General features: G+C 43.6%; 1 protein-coding gene across 5 annotated transcripts in view; it reads right to left on the bottom strand.

The window, feature by feature from the left end:
• LOC124039593 (dipeptidyl aminopeptidase-like protein 6) overlaps nucleotides 1–21,084 on the bottom strand; it is a 389,264-nt gene that overhangs the window by 33,704 nt on the left and 334,476 nt on the right. For all 5 annotated transcript variants that reach the window (XM_046355735.1, XM_046355737.1, XM_046355736.1 and 2 more), the window contains 4 exons: nucleotides 3,971–4,065; nucleotides 3,451–3,525; nucleotides 1,868–1,920; nucleotides 1,302–1,383 (listed from right to left, as the gene is read on the bottom strand). In XM_046355735.1, coding sequence (XP_046211691.1) covers nucleotides 1,302–1,383; nucleotides 1,868–1,920; nucleotides 3,451–3,525; nucleotides 3,971–4,065 — 305 coding nt within the window. The remainder of the gene's footprint in view (nucleotides 1–1,301; nucleotides 1,384–1,867; nucleotides 1,921–3,450; nucleotides 3,526–3,970; nucleotides 4,066–21,084) is intronic.

The following is a 21,084-nucleotide window of genomic DNA, read 5'->3' on the forward strand; positions in this document are numbered from 1 at the left end:
TGTGTGTTTGTGTGTGTTAAAAAGAGAATCAGAGGGGAGGGGCTTGAGAAATTAAAGTGAGGATCAAGAGGGGAGGGGCTTGAGAAATTAAAGAGAAGATCAAGAGGGGAGGGGCTTGAGAAATTAAAGAGAGGATCAAGAGGGGAGGGGCTTGAGAAATTAAAGAGAGAATCAAGAGGGGAGGGGCTTGAGAAATTAAAGAGAGGATCAAGAGGGGAGGGGCTTGAGAAATTAAAGAGAGGATCAAGAGGGGAGGGGCTTGAGAAATTAAAGAGAGGTTCAAGAGGGGAGGGGCTTGAGAAATTAAAGAGAGGATCAAGAGGGGAGGGGCTTGAGAAATTAAAGAGAGGATCAAGAGGGGAGGGGCTTGAGAAATTAAAGTGAAGATCAAATGGGGAGGGGCTTGAGAAATTAAAGTGAGGATCAAGAGGGGAGGGGCTTGAGAAATTAAAGTGAAGATCAAGAGGGGAGGGGCTTGAGAAATTAAAGAGAGGATCAAGAGGGGAGGGGCTTGAGAAATTAAAGAGAGGATCAAGAGGGGAGGGGCTTGAGAAATTAAAGTAAGGATCAAATGGGGAGGGGCTTGAGAAATTAAAGAGAGGATCAAGAGGGGAGGAGCTTGAGAAATTAAAGTGAGGATCAAGAGGGGAGGGGCTTGAGAAATTAAAGAGAGGATCAAGAAAAATGATGAATAACATATGGGCTGATGTTTGTGTGTGTGCGTGCGTGCGTGCGTGCGTGCAGACGCATAATATACACACATGCGAGAGAGAGAGGAGAGAGAGAGAGGAGCGTTCACATATTATATGAATGCACGTCGGCAGACAGCTTCCTCTCCCGCCCATGCATCCTATCGTTGACAACAAGCATCACAGCTCAGAGGGCAAGCATCTGTTGCTGGGAGGGGAGCTCCTTAAAATGAAAGTGACTGTTGGAATCAGGGCTGTTTGATGATTAATACTGGGAAAGAGTGTGTGATATCAATCCAGTGACTTCACTAATTAATCCGCTGAGGAGATTACAGGTAATTAATTGCATTGTGCTGGAGGATGTAATCACTCACAGTCTGTCTGCTCCGAGAACCACTAGACTGATGCTTATTAATGTTCTCTCGGTGGCTAGACTGCCTGGTAGCTTGTGATAGTTTAACAGACATACACGGCCATAGGAAAGGTCATTGATATTGTACTCTCAGTTTAGAAATACATTATAACTTGACATGGTTTGCCAAATGGGAGTGACATTGGGGTATGGAGTATGGGTGAGACAAGGAGGGTGCTGCGGGTAGCTGTAGTTCTTACCAGCTGCTGGCCCGTGGGTCCCCAGCCTGCGTACTGCAGTTGGGCGTTCCGCACCTCTGGAGGGTTCAGGTTCCATGTCTCCCTGCAGCACAGAGGAGAGACCACATTCAGACTACACACACCCACACTACATACTTTTTATTTAACCTTTATTTAACAACACACACCTTTAACTGCCCCCATTAAATGACTGAGCACCTTCTTTAAACATAACATCTTAATTAGTGGCTCCTCAAACCACAGCAGTCTGCTGTGCTCCTGCCCAGATATACCAGTGTAGTACAGCTTAGTCCAAGAAGTTTACGAGCACCTATAAATACTGGTGCTTTATATATCGCTGCCACTTTCTGTTCATTTAGAAAAGTGCTGTGTGCTGCAGGACAGAAAATTAGAGGTGTCACAGGCCCTTTGTCTTAGTCTGGAGGTGAGGATGAATGAGGTCATCAAGTCCCCTGGTCTGCAGTTCTCCTCGTCTTCACTGGGTGGCAGCTCAGAGACCTGACTGACTGGGCCGAAGAGAGTAGAGGAGAGTGGAGGGGAAGCATTGGTTGGTTTCAGCTACTTACGGAGTCTCCAGGCTGCAGATGATGTAGAAGGCAGTGAACGAGTGCTGGTACACCTAGAAGAAGAATGATTGAAGACTATCATGAGGTACTTGGCCATTGAACCATGTTTTAGTAGCTAACTGTCACCAGAATGTATATGCATTTGGTTGGGAGGTTATATTGTATTCTACAAAGTCATTCTGTATTTGCTCAAATGTAATATTCCTTGTCAATGAGTCACTAAGTCCAGGGCACAAATGCAGTGTTCATAATATAATATATGCCATTTAGCAGACCCTTTCATCCAAAGAGACTGACAGTCAGTCATACAAGCATACATTTTTCGTATGGTTTGCCCCAGTGGGAATCATGTCTACACTGCATTCTACTAGCAGGCCCTGGACTGAGAGATGACATGTAGAATGCTTCTTAATGTAGCAGGAGTTAATTATGGATCCCCTTGTTACAGTAGTCCGTCTGAATACCCCCCTTAGAGTTGGGGGAGAGAAAGAGATTGACAAGCGAGAAAGAGAGAGATAGAGAAAGAGAGGGATTGACAAGCGAGATAGAGAGAGATAGATAGAGAGAGAGGGGGGAGGCTTCTATGAAGGGCAAGCAGCAGCATGACATATGGAGAGAGTGCAATGACAGCCAGGGGACGGAGCTGTCATCTACCAGGGCTATGGAGGGATGATTAAAATAACAAATGCACTGTCTAACACACACACACACACACACACACACACACACACACACACACACACACACACACACACACACACACACACACACACACACACACACACACACACACACACACACACACACACACACACACACACACACACACATTAGTGCCTCCCTACTGTGCCATTACACTTTCCCAGTCTTACACCTTTGGTGACACTTCACTGTTCCTGATACCACACTGTTCCTGATACCACACTGTTCCTGATACCACACTGTTCCTGATATCACACTGTTCCTGATATATATGGCAAGGTTAACCCAGGTCTACACCTTTTCCTCCCTACTGTAACAGTGTCTACTATCTCTCTGTGTCTTTCTGAGCCAATGGGATTCTATTCCCTGACATGCTGATTCTTTTTCAGACTCTGTGTCCTGGATCTCACATTGCAGTAATCTTCCAGCTGAGTTAACTACCTGAGCCATTACATAATGCAGTAACCGCTGTAGCAGAAAAACCTCCCATCCCTCTCTTTATCCTTTCCTTTCCTCCCCTCCCTCTCTCACACTCTTGCTACCCCAAATCTCTCTACTCTCAGGCTTGCCCCATTCCCTCCATTTATTTTCCCATTCCCTCTCTTTGTTTTCCCATTTCCTCCATCCCTTCCTCGTCCCCCTTTCTCAGCTGTGTTATGGGGTTTGTTTGTGTTTTGGTCCCTCTCTGAAGAGTACAGTTCAACTCAGCTGTTCTTGCTCTATAGTGGCTGAGAGGTAGCTGGGTGCGACAGTCCTCTATCCGGACGCCATGATTACTTTTCTCCCCCACCGCCTCGTCACGTTTCCCCTCAGAGCCCACTGAAGTATGTGCCTGTCACTCTGCTAATTCAAAAAACAAGCAAACAAATGAAGGAGCTCACTGGTGCCATGTTGTAGGCGAGTAGCACATGCTTCATGTCAGGAGACACTTCATACTTGCTGGCTTTGTACATTTCCTGTAAAGCAGAGAGAGAGAAAACACAAAAGATGAGACCTTTAACCATGCGTAGTGTTTTTTCATTAAGGCGATCCTTAAATGACTGCATTTGACGGATTGCTCGGCGCGGACTTGGTCGGCAGACGCATTAATCTTGTCGCGGCTCTTTCTGATTTCGGAGGGACGAACATACTGTGCGTCGTCACCTCCGCCGTTTCGACACTGATGTTGCATTTTCGCCAAAAACATTTGATGCGTAGCGAACCCAAATGATAACGAGCCAGATCAAACGATGTGCTAATGATGTATCGTTTCAGTAGGCTTCACAATAAGAGCTTTGGGTGCTTTGATATGCTGACGCAAAAAGAAAAGTTTGAATTCAATTCATGCAAAAACCACAGTCTGTTCTTTGGCCTATTGGGATGCATCTACTGTGGAAATATGAGAAAGTTGGAGAGACTCACAAACTTTTTGTTGTGCACCAATACCGTCCTCTCGTATGTCTCCATGTTGAACCTGACAACATCCCCCTCACGTGTGCGATAGAGTAGCTCATTACCTGTACAACAGAGGGAGAGCAAAGAAACAGAGCAAGAAAGATTATTTCACAAATGCTAGTTCAAGATTTTCATAATGCCTGATAATAGTCCTATGTGCAATATCCTTGCAATCGTACGTAAGGTGGACACTTGCAAAAATAAAATATCAGAGACAAAGTGTTTGGACTCAGAGTGATTCTGGGATTCTCTACATTGATGTCAGAAGTGGGATTCACTACATTGATGTCAGAACTGGGATTCTCTACATTGATGTCAGAAGTGGGATTCACTACAGTGATGTCAGAACTGGGATTCTCTACATTGATGTCAGAAGTGGGATTCACTACATTGATGTCAGAACTGGGATTCTCTACATTGATGTCAGAAGTGGGATTCACTACATTGATGTCAGAAGTGGAATCCTCTACATTGATGGTAGAACTGGGATTCACTACATTGATGTCAGAAGTAGGATTCACTACATTGATGTTAGAACTTGGATTCACTACATTGATGTCAAAAGTGGGATTCTCTACATTGATGTCAGAAGTGGGATTCTCTACATTGATGTCAGAAGTGGGATTCACTACATTGATGTTAGAACTTGGATTCACTACATTGATGTCAAAAGTGGGATTCTCTACATTGATGTCAGAAGTGGGATTCTCTACATTGATGTCAGAAGTGGGATTCACTACATTGATGTCAGAAGTGGGATTCTCTACATTGATGTTAGAACTGGGATTCACTACATTGATGTTAGAAGTAGGATTCTCTACATTGATGTTAGAAGTGGGATTCTATACATTGATGTTAGAAGTGGGATTCTCTACATTGATGTCAGAAGTGGGATTCACTACATTGATGTTAGAAGTGGGATTCACTACATTGATGTCAGAAGTGGGATTCTCTACATTGATGTTAGAAGTGGGATTTCCAGTGGGAGTAGTGGCGATCCGTCATTCAGGGCATTTGGGCTTCTCTGTTTTGCATGTTATTTGGGAATTAATAGGTGTCACATATCAGTTTGCAAACAATTTATGAATAATATACAGTATATAATTGTTTTCGTGAGTAAGGCAGCTCCAAAAGGCAGGTGTTTCAGCCTAACTCAGTGCTTTCTGTGGTGGTAGGGCAAGCCAGCAGAAAATACGGAGCTTTGTGCCGTGATTGGCTCAGTGTTCTGTCACTCATGGAGACTTTACGTCACTGCCAAGTGTAAGAGGAGACATTGGAAATTCTAGCCCTTCGGCTGTTGCCATAGAAGTGCCCATCCAAGAAGGCTCAAGGTCATTGGCCACAGATAAGATGATGTCAAATCACGTTATATGTACAGAGGCTTGGACTGATCATGTCAACATCATTCTTTCACAATCTTAGCTAGCAGTCATCATCATGAATCAAGTCGACAGTCTACTGGCAAATCATTTTTAAGAAAAAATGAAGAGAAATTATAGATAAAACGTATCTGTGCACATCGGCCATTGGACATAAACATTTTACAACAAGTTGGAAATCGCAAATTCAACGAGTGGCTTGGAAGGAATCAGGGACAGTGGCTGTGTGTTCCCAATGAAGTATGATTTATGTCACGCTCAAAACAACTGTTAACCTGGAGGACCGGCCAAGCCCCCTACGTGTTCAAGTGAGCCGAGCACAACAACATGAGTCCAAAAATGTATTGTATGCGGCTTCATAAAGGATGTAAATTGCCAGGGAGATATGTATACTGTAACTAAGAAAGTAATACTATGTGTATGTTGTGTAGTAAGCTGTTAGTATTCCATGTACAATCACACAGATAATTTGGTCTATTTACCCCTATTAATTTCACCTACTGTTCTGACTGTTCTACTGTAGCCTATAACCTGTTTTAGAGAAAGGTAATCATTGAATATTGTAAGAGCTTTCATTGTCTGCTTATATACCCCCTTTATTTATCCTACGGTTCTAACTTGGTGTACAGGGAGAGCACGTTAAGAACGGCCCATGTTCTGAATTTTGTCATTGTACATTTCAAAAGTACTAAACAAATAGTTATATTGACTACGTCTGTCCTAGCTCCTAGATTCTATACCAAGATGCCTGCAGTCGCAAAGGCCCACTCAAGAGAGAGTAGAACATTGCAATAGAGAGATAAAAGTTGTTCTCATCTTCACAATGACTTTGCCCTTTATCGGACATGGACGATAAAAGCCCCTTTTTGAATGTTGTTTCAGTCAATAGCCATGAGAGCTGAGAATATGGCTCTGGTTGAGTGTTAATTGGGGACAGATTGTTATTGGGAGAATTCATTATCTGCTAGAATAACTAATTGTCCATAAGAGGTGGCAAAATTACCACCATAATGACATTCATTCATTCAAAAAGTTGGTGTGAAAGAGTGACAATTCTGGGTTTTTAGAATTCACCAGCCAAATGCTGAGCGCTATGCTATCGATAGCACTTCCCTTCACTGCACTATTCACAGCCTTGTATCAAGATGAAAGATTAAAAACTACCGCATTACTGTGGATCATTTTGCAATAGTAATGAGCAACAATCAGGACGTTACATGCTCAATTGCTTCTCTCTGCACTTTAATATATTCCTTTGACCTTGTTTAGCACACCTATAAATTATCCTCTTTGCATTTTGAATGTATTCGTTTGATGTGCATTGTTCCAGTTAAAAGTGACCTTCTGTGTTCAGCGATTGGCTGTGTACTCTACACCTGACCTGTCCCCTCCCCAGGTTTATAGACAGGAGTCTCATCTTGCTCACTCCTCCGCTGGAGTTGTCATCGCTCCTGTCTCTCACTCTGTCTTCTCTGTTTGGTCCTTCTTCTGTAATCACTCATTCCCTCTAGGACAGTTTGGGTCTGTCCTCATGTCCTATACAGTCTTTGCTCTTCTACCTCCTGTGTGGCAGTCTACCATTCAGACTCTGTCCTGAATATCTACCTCTTTTGCCTCACTCCATTACCTACTTTTCTTTTTCTATCCTTTGCATCAGCACATTTCCATCATATCAATGTAAAGCACTTAAGAGCATCTAGGAAAGTATTCTATAAATCCAATCCAATCCTCTTGTATGCTATTACTTTTCCCTATTTTGCATCCATGTAAAGCTAAACCTAAGGTAAGCTATCGTCTTTCCACCAACTCTTCTCCTCCTATCCTCTTTCTATCTCTTCTCCTCGTATATATCCTCTTTCCATCTCTTCTCCTCCTGTCCTCTTTCCATCTCTTCTCCCTCCTATCCTCTTTCCAACTCTTCTCCTATCTGCTTTCCATCTCTTCTCCTCCTGTCCTCTTTCCATCTCTTATACTCCCTCCTATCCTCTTTCCAACTCTTCTCCTCCTATCCTCTTTCTATCTCTTCTCCTCGTATATATCCTCTTTCCAACTCTTCTCCTATCCTCTTTCCAACTCTTCTCCTATCCTCTTTCCAACTCTTCTCCTCCTATCCTCTTTCTATCTCTTCTCCTCGTATATATCCTCTTTCCAACTCTTCTCCTCCTATCTGCTTTCCATCTCTTCTCCTCCTGTCCTCTTTCCATCTCTTATACTCCCTCCTATCCTCTTTCCAAATCTTTTCCTCCTATCTTTCCATCTCTTCTCCTCCTATCCTCTTTCAATCTCTTCTCCCTCCTATCCTCTTTCCATCTCTTATCCCCCCTGTCATCTTTCCATCTCTTCTCCTCCTATCCTCTTTCAATCTCTTCTCCCTCCTATCCTCTTTCCATCTCTTCTCCCCCCTTCATCTTTCCATCTCTTCTCCTCCTATCCTCTTTCAATCTCTTCTCCCTCCTATCCTCTTTCCATCTCTTCTCCTCCTATCCTCTTTCCATCTCTTCTCCTCCTATCCTCTTTCAATCTCTTCTCCCTCCTATCCTATTTCCATCTCTTCTCCCCCCTGTCATCTTTCAATCTCTTCTCCCTCCTATCCTCTTTCCATCTCTTCTCCTCCTATCCTCTTTCAATCTCTTCTCCCTCCTATCCTCTTTCCATCTCTTCTCCTCCTATCCTCTTTCCATCTCTTCTCCTCCTATCCTCGTTCAATCTCTTCTCCCTCCTATCCTCTTTCCATCTCTTCTCCCCCCTGTCATCTTTCAATCTCTTCTCCCTCCTATCCTCTTTCCATCTCTTCTCCTCCTATCCTCTTTCCATCTCTTCTCCTCCTATCCTCTTTCCATCTCTTCTCCTCCTGTCCTCTTTCCATCTCTTCTCCCCCCTGTCATCTTTCCATCTCTTCTACTCCCGGTTTTGATCTGTTCTCACCTAATTTCACCCTAAACAAACACTTGGCTGCCCATATTTTTCAACCATCTGTCCGCTTGTCTTTTTCCCTCCCTCATAGTCCAATCTTTCTCCGTCTCAATGCTGCATTTTTTCAGTTGTCCAGTCACCTGAGATCACTTCATCTTCTCCTTCCGACCATGCACTGCCTTTATGGCATTACTGTCCACCCCAACAGTCCATCATTTCCACCTTCAACATCCACCACTCCCCCTCTCTCGCTATACAGACCCAAACATCCCCTGTCGTCTTTCTCAGGGCTTTCTCTCTTTCACTGACTCCTGCCATCTATCCATCCCTCTTTCACACCACCAAGGGCATTTTTAGTCTTGCTTTCTGTCGCTCTACTGTACTCCATCTTATCCTCCTCCTTCTCCCTCCTCACCTCTCCATCAGGGCTCCCTTCACTGGCTCTGCGTTAGCCTAGGGTGCTCGCTTCCCCTTCTGATCCTCACCTCTACTCCTGCACCATGTCTTATTCATTCAGCCTCCTGCTCTGGGCAACATCCCTCCCTCACTACAGATCACAGGAAGACAGGTGTGTGTATTTGTGCGTGACTGTGTGCATGCATGCGTGTGAGAGAGATTGAATGTTTAGAGTGCAATAGATGTTCCCCTTTCCAACAACTCTTCAAAGACCATTTACCTTATGAATATTCACACTTAACCTTTTATGCATACTATGATCTTGTACTACCACTCTTCCATAATCTCTTCTGAACTCTACAGACTGTATGCTTCACACCACTGTGTGCTTAATTGACGCTTCAGGCAAGTCGTTTTTCCCTTTCTAACTGTAGATGACAGCTTCATTAGAATGAGATAATAATATGCACATCCACAGTCAGCGCTACTGTGGCCACCAGGCTAGCTTTCAATGAACTGAAGAAAAGCTTCAGGCTACTTTCCAATCCAAGGATTATTATTGAAACATATTTATTATGTGTTTGCAATGCTTTTCACAGTAAGGGATAAAACACCAAGGACAAATCTAAAATATAACTATTTGCTTAAATTATACCTTCTCCTCAAACTCATTCTTTTATTTTTGTACTGTACTCCAAGTTCAATTTCCTTAAAAACAAGCAAATTCAAGCTTTGCAATCGCATCGTAAATCTGTCCAAAAAGTGTGTTTGATGCCAAATGATTCAGAAATACTAAGTTCCCAGGCCTGTTGGATATCATAGTCACCCCCTCAATGAGCCATGTTAAGGACTATTCTCTCCCTCTGCTTCCATTTCTCACTCTCTCTCCTTGTCCCATTCCCTCCATTATTTTTCAGGGAGCTGCATCAGCCCATTCTGTCTGTTCCGTCTTTTCTGACAATGAGCGAGAGTGTTCCACTTCCTCTCACTCTTTCATCTGTAAGTCCTGAGTTCTGGTACTATGCCGCGTTACAGTACCGCTGAGTGTCAGCAATGAACATACCAAGAATACTCATACATTTATCCAAATATATAATGAACAAAAATATAAACACAACATGCAACAATTTCAAAGATTTTGCTGAGTTACAGTTTATACAAGGAAATCAGTCAATTGAAATCAATTCATTAGACACTAATCTATGGATTTCACATGACTAGGAATACAGATATACAGTGGGGCAAAAAAGTATTTAGTCAGCCACCAATTGTGCAAGTTCTCCCACTTAAAATGATGAGAGAGGCCTGTAATTTTCATCATAGGTACACTTCAACTATGACAGACAAAATTAGAATTTGTTTCTCCAGAAAATCACATTGTAGGATTTTTAATGAATTTATTTGCAAATTATGGTGGAAAATAAGTATTTGGTCACCTACAAACAAGCAAGGTTTCTGGCTCTCACAGACCTGTAACTTCTTCTTTAAGAGGCTCCTCTGTCCTCCACTCGTTACCTGTATTAATGGCACCTGTTTGAACTTGTTATCAGTATAAAAGACACCTGTCCACAACCTCAAACAGTCACACTCCAAACTCCACTATGGGCAAGACCAAAGAGCTGTCAAAAGACACTAGAAACAAAATTGTAGACCTGCACCAGGCTGGGAAGACTGAATCTGCAATAGGTAAGCAGCTTGGTTTGAAGAAATCAACTGTGGGAGCAATTATTAGGAAATGGAAGACATACAAGACCACTGACAGACTCCCTCAATCTGGGGCTCCACGCAAGATCTCACCCCGTGGGGTCAAAATGATCACAAGAACGGTGAGCAGAAATCCCAGAACTACACGGGGGGACCTAGTGAATGACCTGCAGAGAGCTGGGAACAAAGTAACAAAGCCTACCATCAGTAACACACTACGCCACCAGGGACTCAAATCCTGCAGTGCCAGACGTGTCCCCCTGCTTAAGCCAGTACATGTCCAGGCCCGTCTGAAGTTTGCTAGAGAGCATTTGGATGATCCAGAAGAAGATTGGGAGAATGTCATATGGTCAGATGAAACCAAAATATAACTTTTTGGTAAAAACTCAACTCGTCGTGTTTGGAGGACAAAGAATGCTGAGTTGCATCCAATGAACACCATACGTACTGTGAAGCATGGGGGTGGAAACATCAAGCTTTGGGGCTGTTTTTCTGCAAAGGGACCAGGACGACTGATCCGTGTAAAGGAAAGATGGCCCAATGTATCGTAAGATTTTGAGTGAAAACCTCCTTCCATCAGCAAGGGCATTGAAGATGAAATGTGGCTGGGTCTTTCAGCATGACAATGATCCCAAACACACCGCCCGGGCAACGAAGGAGTGGCTTCGTAAGAAGTTTTCAAGGTCCTGGAGTGGCCTAGCCAGTCTCCAGATCTCAACCCCATAGAAAATATTTGGAGGGAGTTGAAAGTCCGTGTTGCCCAGCAACAGCCCCAAAACATCACTGCTCTAGAGGGGATCTGCATGGAGGAATGGGCCAAAATACCAACAAGAGTGTGTGAAAACCTTGTGAAGACTTACAGAAAATGTTTGACCTCTGTATATACCCTTTTTTGGCAATGACAAAGTATTGAGATAAACTTTTTTTATTGACCAAATACTTATTTTCCACCATAATTTGCAAATAAATTCATTACAAAAACCTACAATGTGATTTTCTGGATTTTTTTTCTCATTTTGTCTGTCATAGTTGGAGTGTACCTATGATGAAAATTACAGGTCTCTCATCTTTTTAATTGGGAGAACTTGCACAATTGGTGGCTGACTAAATACTTTTTTGCCCCACTGTACATCTGTGGGTCACAGATACCTTAAAAAAAAGGTAGGGGCGTGGATCAGAAAACCAGTCAGCATATGGTGTGACCACCATTTGCCTCATGCAGCACGACACATCTCCTTCGCTTAGAGTTGATGAGGCTGTTGATTTTGGCCAGTGGAATGTTGTCCCACTCCTTTGCAATGGCTGTGCAAAATTGCTGAATATTGGCGGGAACTGGAACACGCTGTTGTACACGTCAATCCAGAGCATACAAAACATGCTCAATGGGTGAAATGTCTTGTGTGTATACATACAATGGAAGACCTGGGACATTTTCAGCTTCCAGGAATTGTGAACAGATTCTTGCAACATGGGGCTGCACATTATCATGCTGAAACATGAGGTGATGGCGGTGGATGAATGGCATAACAATGGGCCTCAGGATCTTGTCACGGTATCTCTGTACATTCAAATTGCCATCCATAAAATGCTATTGTGTTCATTGTCTGTAGCTTATGCCTGCCCATACCATAAACCCACTGACACCATGGGGCACTCTGTTCACAACATTGACATCAGCAAACTGCTCTCCCACACTACACCATACACGGAGCGGCAGGTAGCCTAGTGGTTAGAGCATTGGGCTAGAAACCGACAGGTTGCTAGATCGAATCTGTCACATTGGTATGGTTGAGTCGGGAGACAGGCGTAGGAATGCGTAATAGTTTTAAAAAATTATACCCCAAATTTGTCATGTATTGTCATATTATGTCTTGTTCCTGTTCTTTCTCTTCACTCTGTCTCCCTCTGCTGGTCGTATTAGGTTACCTTCTCTTCCTCTCCTTCCCCCAGCTGTTCCTCATCTTCTCTAACTACCTCGTTCACCCTTTTCCCACCTGTTCCCTTTTTCCCTCTGATTAGGTCTCTATTTCTCTCTCTGTTCCTGCTTCTGTCTTTGTCAGATTCTCGTTTGAGTTTCTCATGTCAGAACCAAACTATCGTCTAGTTTGCTTCACCCTTGTCCCGTCCTGTCGGAATCTGCCTGTTCATCTGATGCTACGTGTAATCAGGTATCTCTGTCCTCTACGACCCACGCCTACCCAGAGAGACCAGCAGTCTGTCGCCGCTAACCCAGCTATTCTCCTCTGCTGCTAAGAAGGGGACTCTTCTGAGAGTATCAGAAGGACTTTATGATTCATTTGTGGCCCTCTCTGCGGGTTGTCTATTTTGCCATTATATACATCTGAAGAGGATCTATGTCTTCCCTGTGTTTTGACATTAAAGGACTCTGTATTTGTTAAACCGCTTTTGGGTCCTCACTCACGTGCATAACAAAATTACGCCGTGCAAGGGCACGGGGACGAAGACCAAACAAACACGTACACAAAATACAGGGTTGAAACCCAAACAAAAGGGCGAGGAGTACCTCAAATAAATATGCACAATGATTATGACACGGGATGAGACCCGTAATCATGTACGCAATCCAAAAGGGCACGAAAGCCCAAAACACGCAGCACAGGTACTCACACGCACCAACGGACATTGTAACAATAATTGACAAGACCATGGAAACCAAAGGGCACATACAGTGCCTTGCGAAAGTATTCGGCCCCCTTGAACTTTGCGACCTTTTGCCACATTTCAGGCTTCAAACATAAAGATATAAAACTGTATTTTTTTGTGAAGAATCAACAACAAGTGGGACACAATCATGAAGTGGAACGACATTTATTGGATATTTCAAACTTTTTTAACAAATCAAAAACTGAAAAATTGGGTGTGCAAAATTATTCAGCCCCTTTACTTTCAGTGCAGCAAACTCTCTCCAGAAGTTCAGTGAGGATCTCTGAATGATTCAATGTTGACCTAAATGACTAATGATGATAAATACAATCCACCTGTGTGTAATCAAGTCTCCGTATAAATGCACCTGCACTGTGATAGTCTCAGAGAGCCGTTAAAAGCACAGAGAGCATCATGAAGAACAAGGAACACACCAGGCAGGTCCGAGATACTGTTGTGAAGAAGTTTAAAGCCGGATTTGGATACAAAAAGATTTCCCAAGCTTTAAACATCCCAAGGAGCACTGTGCAAGAGATAATATTGAAATGGAAGGAGTATCAGACCACTGCAAATCTACCAAGACCTGGCCGTCCCTCTAAACTTTCAGCTCATACAAGGAAAAGACTGATCAGAGATGCAGCCAAGAGGCCCATGATCACTCTGGATGAACTGCAGAGATCTACAGCTGATGTGGGAGACTCTGTCCATAGGACAACAATCAGTCGTATGTATATTGCACAAATCTGGCCTTTATGGAAGAGTGGCAAGAAGAAACCCATTTCTTATAGATATCCATAACAAGTGTTGTTTAAAGTTTGCCACAAGCCACCTGGGAGACAAACCAAACATGTGGAAGAAGGTGCTCTGGTCAGATGAAACCAAAGTTGAACTTTTTGGCAAAAATGCAAAATGTTATGTTTGGCGTAAAAGCAACACAGCTCATCACCCTGAACACACCATGCCCACTGTCAAACATGGTGGTGGCAGCATCATGGTTTGGGCCTGCTTTTCTTCAGCAGGGACAGGGAAGATGGTTCAAATTGATGGGAAGATGGATGGAGCCAAATACAGGACCATTCTGGAAGAAAACCTGATGGAGTCTGCAAAAGACCTGAGACTGGGACGGAGATTTGTCTTCCAACAAGACAATGATCCAAAACATAAAGCAAAATCTACAATGGAATGGTTCAAAAATAAACATATCCAGGTGTTAGAATGGCCAAGTCAAAGTCCAGACCTGAATCCAATCGAGAATCTGTGGAAAGAACTGAAAACTGCTGTTCACAAATGCTCTCCATCCAACCTCACTGAGCTCGAGCTGTTTTGCAAGGAGGAATGGGAAAAAATTTCAGTCTCTCGATGTGCAAAACTGATAGAGACATAACCCAAGTGACTTACAGCTGTAATCGCAGCAAAAGGTGGCGCTAGAAAGTATTAACTTAAGGGGGCTGAATAATTTTGCACGCCCAATTTTTCAGTTTTTGATTTGTTAAAAAAGTTTGAAATATCCAATAAATGTCGTTCCACTTCATGATTTTGTCCCACTTGTTGTTGATTCTTCACAAAAAAATACAGTTTTATATCTTTATGTTTGAAGCCTGAAATGTGGCAAAAGGTCGCAAAGTTCAAGGGGGTCGAATACTTTCGCAAGGCACTGTATATACAAATACTAATCAGTGGGAATAGGGGACATGTGTGCATGATTAAAGTTCCGGAGGGGTCCATGGCAGAATCCCTGAGCTGACGAGGTAAAAATCTGTCATTCTGACCCTGAACAAGGCAGTTAACCCACTGTTCCTAGGCCGTCATTGTAAATAAGAATTTGTTCTTTACTGACTTGTCTTGTTAAAAAAAAGTTTTAAAAAATATTATTATTAAATACACGTGGTTTGCTGTTGTGAGGCCAGCTGAACGTACTGCCAAATTCTCTAAAACAACGTTGGAGGGGGCTTATGGTAGAAAAATTAACATTCAATTCTCTGGCAAGAGCTCTGGTAGACATTCCTGCAGTCAGAATGCCAATTGCACGCTTCCTCAAAACTTGAGACATCTGTGGAGTTGTGTTGTGTGACAAAACTGCACATTTTAGAGTGGCCTTTTATTGTCCCCAGCAGAAGGGGCACCTGTGTAATGATCATGCTGTTTAATTAGCTTCTCGATATGCCATGCACATGGAATATTTCTGGGATCTTTTATTTCAGCTCATGAAACATGGGACCAACACTTTACATGTTGCGTTTATATTTTTGTTCAGTGTATAAACCAATAATTGACTACAGAGAGAGGTCTTTCTTCCATACAGCTTCTCAGCGGGCAAAACTGGTTGAAATGACACCATTACAACCAGCTTTACAACCTGAACATCATTAAATGACAGGTGAGTTGAGGTTACAATATAAAGCTAGAGGTGAAATATATTTTCCTTGCCTGTTCCGGGTCATTTGTCCTCCTGAAGGCTGAACGGATGATGGTTAGACTGATAAAAAAATTATACAAGCCCAGACCTGGCGCCAGGATAAAGTGATTAAGGGGGAAGTTGTCTGGGAGAAAGTTAAGCAGCAGGTCTCTGGTCTTATGCATCATGTCATTCAAAAATATATTTTTTTATCCTTTATTTTATTAGGGAGTCATACTGAGACCAAGGTCTTTTTTACAGATGAAATACAGAAACATTACAGAAATACACACGTAAAAATATAAATACAAAATACAAGCAGAAAGAAAGAAAAACACGCTGATAAAAAACTAACACATTCATCAGCAATACGGTCCTCAATCAGCTTTCTGAATTGTCCTAGAGGCACCAAAACATTTAAGAACATTTTGACGATAGTTCCACAAACACAGTGCAAAATAACCAAAAGCTGATTTACCTAACTCTTTTATTTCAGCTCATGAAACATGGGACCAACATTTTTGTTCAGTATCGATTTTTCTCTCTCACCCATCTAACGATAACTAACAAACTTCCGTACATGACAGTGTTTCATACACGTGACCGTATTTTAGCGGCCACAAAAATGTATACTTCCAGGTCAAGTGTAATATGAATAGATTTGTAAAGCACAATTTTTCTATTTTCCAGCGAAATCAATGACATGACCTTCATGCTACCTGTCTCTGCATGATTGAAGAATGCAATGGAGCTCCGCTTGGTCTTTTTAAAACTTGTGAGGGGGAAGCGAAGGCTACTGAGTAATAGTGAAAGGGGGAGATATGTCGTGTTGGGAAACTGATTTTTTCACCCGATTTGTCCAACTTATCACCTCTAAAATGTTTAGAAAACACTATAAAGAGTTTATATAACGTGTCATTATATACCGAAAAAGGTTTTAAAAAAATAAAATAAAAAATAGTACATTTGAAGGGTTTTTAGGTCGGGCTAAAGTTAACTTCACAAGTAAACTGCGGCTGTTGCGACTTTTGAAAGTCATGATGGCTTGCAGTGATTACGCGAAAAAAGAATACATTCAGTTGTACAATTGAAAAGATATCCCCCTTTCCCTGTCCCTTTCACTTGTTTTTAATCTGCAAGAGAGGCGCTACCCCTGGTGGAAAGACGCTGTACGGCACACAATGTGTTGCATAATGCGTGACGTATACGATACATTGTGATATGTCACAATGTATCGCACAGCGTCAGAGGGGTCAGTATTTTCAACTTTTCCATTGGTCCATTACCATGTCAATCAACGCCCTAGATTTTAATGCCAACACAGTTGCTACAGTCCCATTAGTTTTCATCGCAGCCTTGTTTGAATGCCGCGGTACACAAAATCTGTATGGAACAGTGTTAGCTACCGTTACAAACGATATCACATAATGACAAAGTGAAAACATGGTTTTAGACATTTTTGCAAATGTATTTTAAAAGAAATACAGAAATATCTAATTTACATAAGTATTCACACCCCCGAGTCAATACTATGGAGAAACACCTTTGGCAGCGATTACAGCTGTGAGTCTTTCTGTGTAAGTCCCTAAGAACTTTCCACACCTGGATTGTGCAACATTTGCCCATTATTCTTTTCTATTCTGTCAAAATGGTTGTTGATCATTGCTAGACAATCATTTCAGGACTTGCCATAGATTTTCAAGTACATTTAAGTCAAAACTGTAACTCGGCCAGTCAGGAAGATTCACTGTCTACTTGGTAAGCAACTCCAGTGTAGATTTGGCCTTGTGTTTTAAGTTATTGTCCTGCAGAAAGGTGAATTAATCTCCCAGTGTCTGGTAGAAAGCAGACCGAACTAGGATTTCTTCTAGAATTCTGGCTGTGCTTAGCTCCATTCCGTTTCTTTTTTATCCTGAAAAACTCCCCAGTCCTTAACTATTACAAGAATACCCATAACATGATGCAGTCATCACTATGATTGAAAATATGGAGAGTGGTACTCAGCCATGTGTTGTATTGGATTTGTACCAAACATACGTAACACTTCAGGACAAAAAGTGAATTGCTTTGCCACATTTTTGCCAATATTACTTTAGTGCCTTGTTGCAAACAGGATGCATGATTTGGAATATTTTTTATTCTGTGCAGGCTTTTTTTCACTCTGTTACGTTAGTTTTGTGGAGTAACTACAACGTTGTTGATCCATCTTCAGTTTTCTCCAATCATCACAGCCATTAAACTCTGTAACTGTTTAAAAGTCCCCATTGGTATCATGGTGAAATCCCTGAGCGGTTTCCTTCCTCTTCGGCAACTGAGTTAGGAAGGACGTCTGTATCTTTGTAGTGACTAGGTATATTGATACTGTCATGTTTTGTCTTGGATTGTCTTGTCGTTTTGCTTTTCCCTCTGTTCGTTTTCCCCCTGCTGGTCTTTTTAGGTTCGTTCCCCTTTTTCTCTCTCCCTTCCTCTCTCTCTTCTCTCTGTCGTTCCGTTCCTGCTCCCAGCTGTTCCTATTCCCCTAATCAATCATTTGGTCTTCCCACACCTGTTCCCTATCTTTTTCCCTGATTGGAGTCCCTATTTCTCCCCTTGTTTTCCGTTTCTGCCCTGTCGGATCCTTGTCTATTGTTCACCGTGCTGTGTCTGTGTATCGCCCTGTCGTGTCGTGTTTCCCTCAGATGCTGCGTGGTGAGCAGGTGTCTGAGTCTGCTACGTTCAAGTGCCTTCCCGAGGCAACCTGCAGTTCTTGATCGAGTCTCCAGTCTGTTCTCGTCATTACGAGTGGAATTATGCCTTATGATTGTAGATTTACTTTACTGGATTAAAGACTCTGTTTTCGCCAAGTCGCTTTTGGGTCCTCATTCACCTGCATAACAGAAGGATCCGACCAAAGAATGGACCCAGCGACTACAGACGCTCGTAACACTGCCGTCGAGATCCAAGGAGCCATGCTCGGCAGACACGAGCAGGAATTGTCTGTTGCTCGCCATGCCGTTTCCGACCTCTCTGGACAGTTCCAAAGTCTTCGTCTCGTGCCACCTGTTACTTCCTGGCCTGCCGAGCCTCCAGAACCTAGGGTTAATAACCCACCTTGCTACTCCGGGCAGCCCACGGAGTGCCGCTCCTTTCTCACCCAGTGTGATATTGTGTTCTCTCTCCAACCCAACACATACTCTAGCGAGAGAGCTCGGGTTGCTTACGTCATTTCACTCCTTACTGGCCGGGCTCGAGAGTGGGGCACAGCTATCTGGGAGGCAAGGGCTGATTGTTCAAACAATTACCAGAACTTTAAAGAGGAGATGATTCGGGTTTTTGACCGTTCAGTTTTTGGTAGGGAGGCTTCTAGGGCCCTGGCTTCCCTATGCCAAGGTGATCGATCCATAACGGATTACTCTATAGAGTTTCGCACTCTTGCTGCCTCTAGTGACTGGAACGAGCCGGCGCTGCTCGCTCGTTTTCTGGAGGGACTCCACGCAGTGGTCAAAGATGAGATTCTCTCTCGGGAGGTTCCTTCCAGTATGGACTCTTTGATTGCTCTCGCCATCCGCATAGAACGACGGGTAGATCTTCGTCACCAAGCTCGTGGAAGAGAGCTCGCGTCAACGGTGTTTCCCTGCTCCGCATCGCAACCATCTCCCTCCTCTGGCTCAGAGACTGAGCCCATGCAGCTGGGAGGTATTCGCATCTCGACTAAGGAGAGGGAACGGAGGATCACCAACCGCCTGTGCCTCTATTGCGGATTTGATGGACATTTTGTCAATTCATGTCCAGTAAAAGGCCAGAGCTCATCAGTAAGCGGAGGGCTACTGGTGAGCGCTACTACTCAGGTCTCTTCATCTAGATCCTGTACTACTATGTCGGTCCATCTACGCTGGACCGGTTCGGGTGCTACATGCAGTGCCTTGATTGACTCTGGGGCTGAGGGTTGTTTCATGGACGAAGCATGGGCTCGGAAACATGACATTCCTTTCAGACAGTTAGACAAGCCTACGCCCATGTTTGCCTTAGATGGTAGTCATCTTCCCAGTATCAGATTTGAGACACTACCTTTAACTCTCACAGTATCTGGTAACCACAGTGAGACTATTTCTTTTTTGATTTTTCGTTCACCTTTTACACCTGTTGTTTTGGGTCATCCCTGGCTAGTATGTCATAATCCTTCTATTAATTGGTCTAGTAATTCTATCCTATCCTGGAACGTTTCTTGTCATGTGAAGTGTTTAATGTCTGCCATCCCTCCCATTTCTTCTGTCCCCACTTCTCAGGAGGAACCTGGCGATTTGACAGGAGTGCCGGAGGAATATCATGATCTGCGCACGGTCTTCAGTCGGTCCCGAGCCAACTCCCTTCCTCCTCACCGGTCGTATGATTGTAGTATTGATCTCCTTCCGGGGACCACTCCTCCTCGGGGTAGACTATACTCTCTGTCGGCTCCCGAACGTAAGGCTCTCGAGGATTATTTATCTGTGTCTCTTGACGCCGGTACCATAGTGCCTTCTTCCTCTCCGGCCGGGGCGGGGTTCTTTTTGTTAAGAAAAAGGACGGTACTCTGCGCCCCTGCGTGGATTATCGAGGGCTGAATGACATAACGGTTAAGAATCGTTATCCGCTTCCCCTTATGTCATCAGCCTTCGAGATTCTGCAGGGAGCCAGGTGCTTTACTAAGTTGGACCTTCGTAACGCTTACCATCTCGTGCGCATCAGAGAGGGGGACGAGTGGAAAACGGCGTTTAACACTCCGTTAGGGCATTTTGAGTACCGGGTTCTGCCGTTTGGTCTCGCCAATGCGCCAGCTGTTTTTCAGGCATTAGTTAATGATGTTCTGAGAGACATGCTGAACATCTTTGTTTTTGTCTATCTTGACGATATCCTGATTTTTTCACCGTCACTCGAGATTCATGTTCAGCACGTTCGACGTGTTCTACAGCGCCTTTTAGAGAATTGTCTCTACGTGAAGGCTGAGAAGTGCTCTTTTCATGTCTCCTCCGTTACTTTTCTCGGTTCCGTTATTTCCGCTGAAGGCATTCAGATGGATTCCGCTAAGGTCCAAGCTGTCAGTGATTGGCCCGTTCCAAGGTCACGTGTCGAGTTGCAGCGCTTTTTAGGTTTCGCTAATTTCTATCGGCGTTTCATTCGTAATTTCGGTCAAGTTGCTGCCCCTCTCACAGCTCTTACTTCTGTCAAGACGTGTTTTAAGTGGTCCGGTTCCGCCCAGGGAGCTTTTGATCTTCTAAAAGAACGTTTTACGTCCGCTCCTATCCTCGTTACTCCTGACGTCACTAGACAATTCATTGTAGAGGTTGATGCTTCAGAGGTAGGCGTGGGAGCCATTCTATCCCAGCGCTTCCAGTCTGACGATAAGGTTCATCCTTGCGCTTATTTTTCTCATCGCCTGTCGCCATCTGAACGCAACTATGATGTGGGTAACCGCGAACTGCTCGCCATCCGCTTAGCCCTAGGCGAATGGCGACAGTGGTTGGAGGGGGCGACCGTTCCTTTTGTCGTTTGGACAGACCATAAGAACCTTGAGTACATCCGTTCTGCCAAACGACTTAATGCCCGTCAAGCTCGTTGGGCGTTGTTTTTCGCTCGTTTCGAGTTTGTGATTTCTTACCGTCCGGGTAGCAAAA

Source organism: Oncorhynchus gorbuscha, linkage group LG07, assembly GCF_021184085.1.
Source record: "Oncorhynchus gorbuscha isolate QuinsamMale2020 ecotype Even-year linkage group LG07, OgorEven_v1.0, whole genome shotgun sequence".
Taxonomy (NCBI): Eukaryota; Metazoa; Chordata; class Actinopteri; order Salmoniformes; family Salmonidae; genus Oncorhynchus; species Oncorhynchus gorbuscha.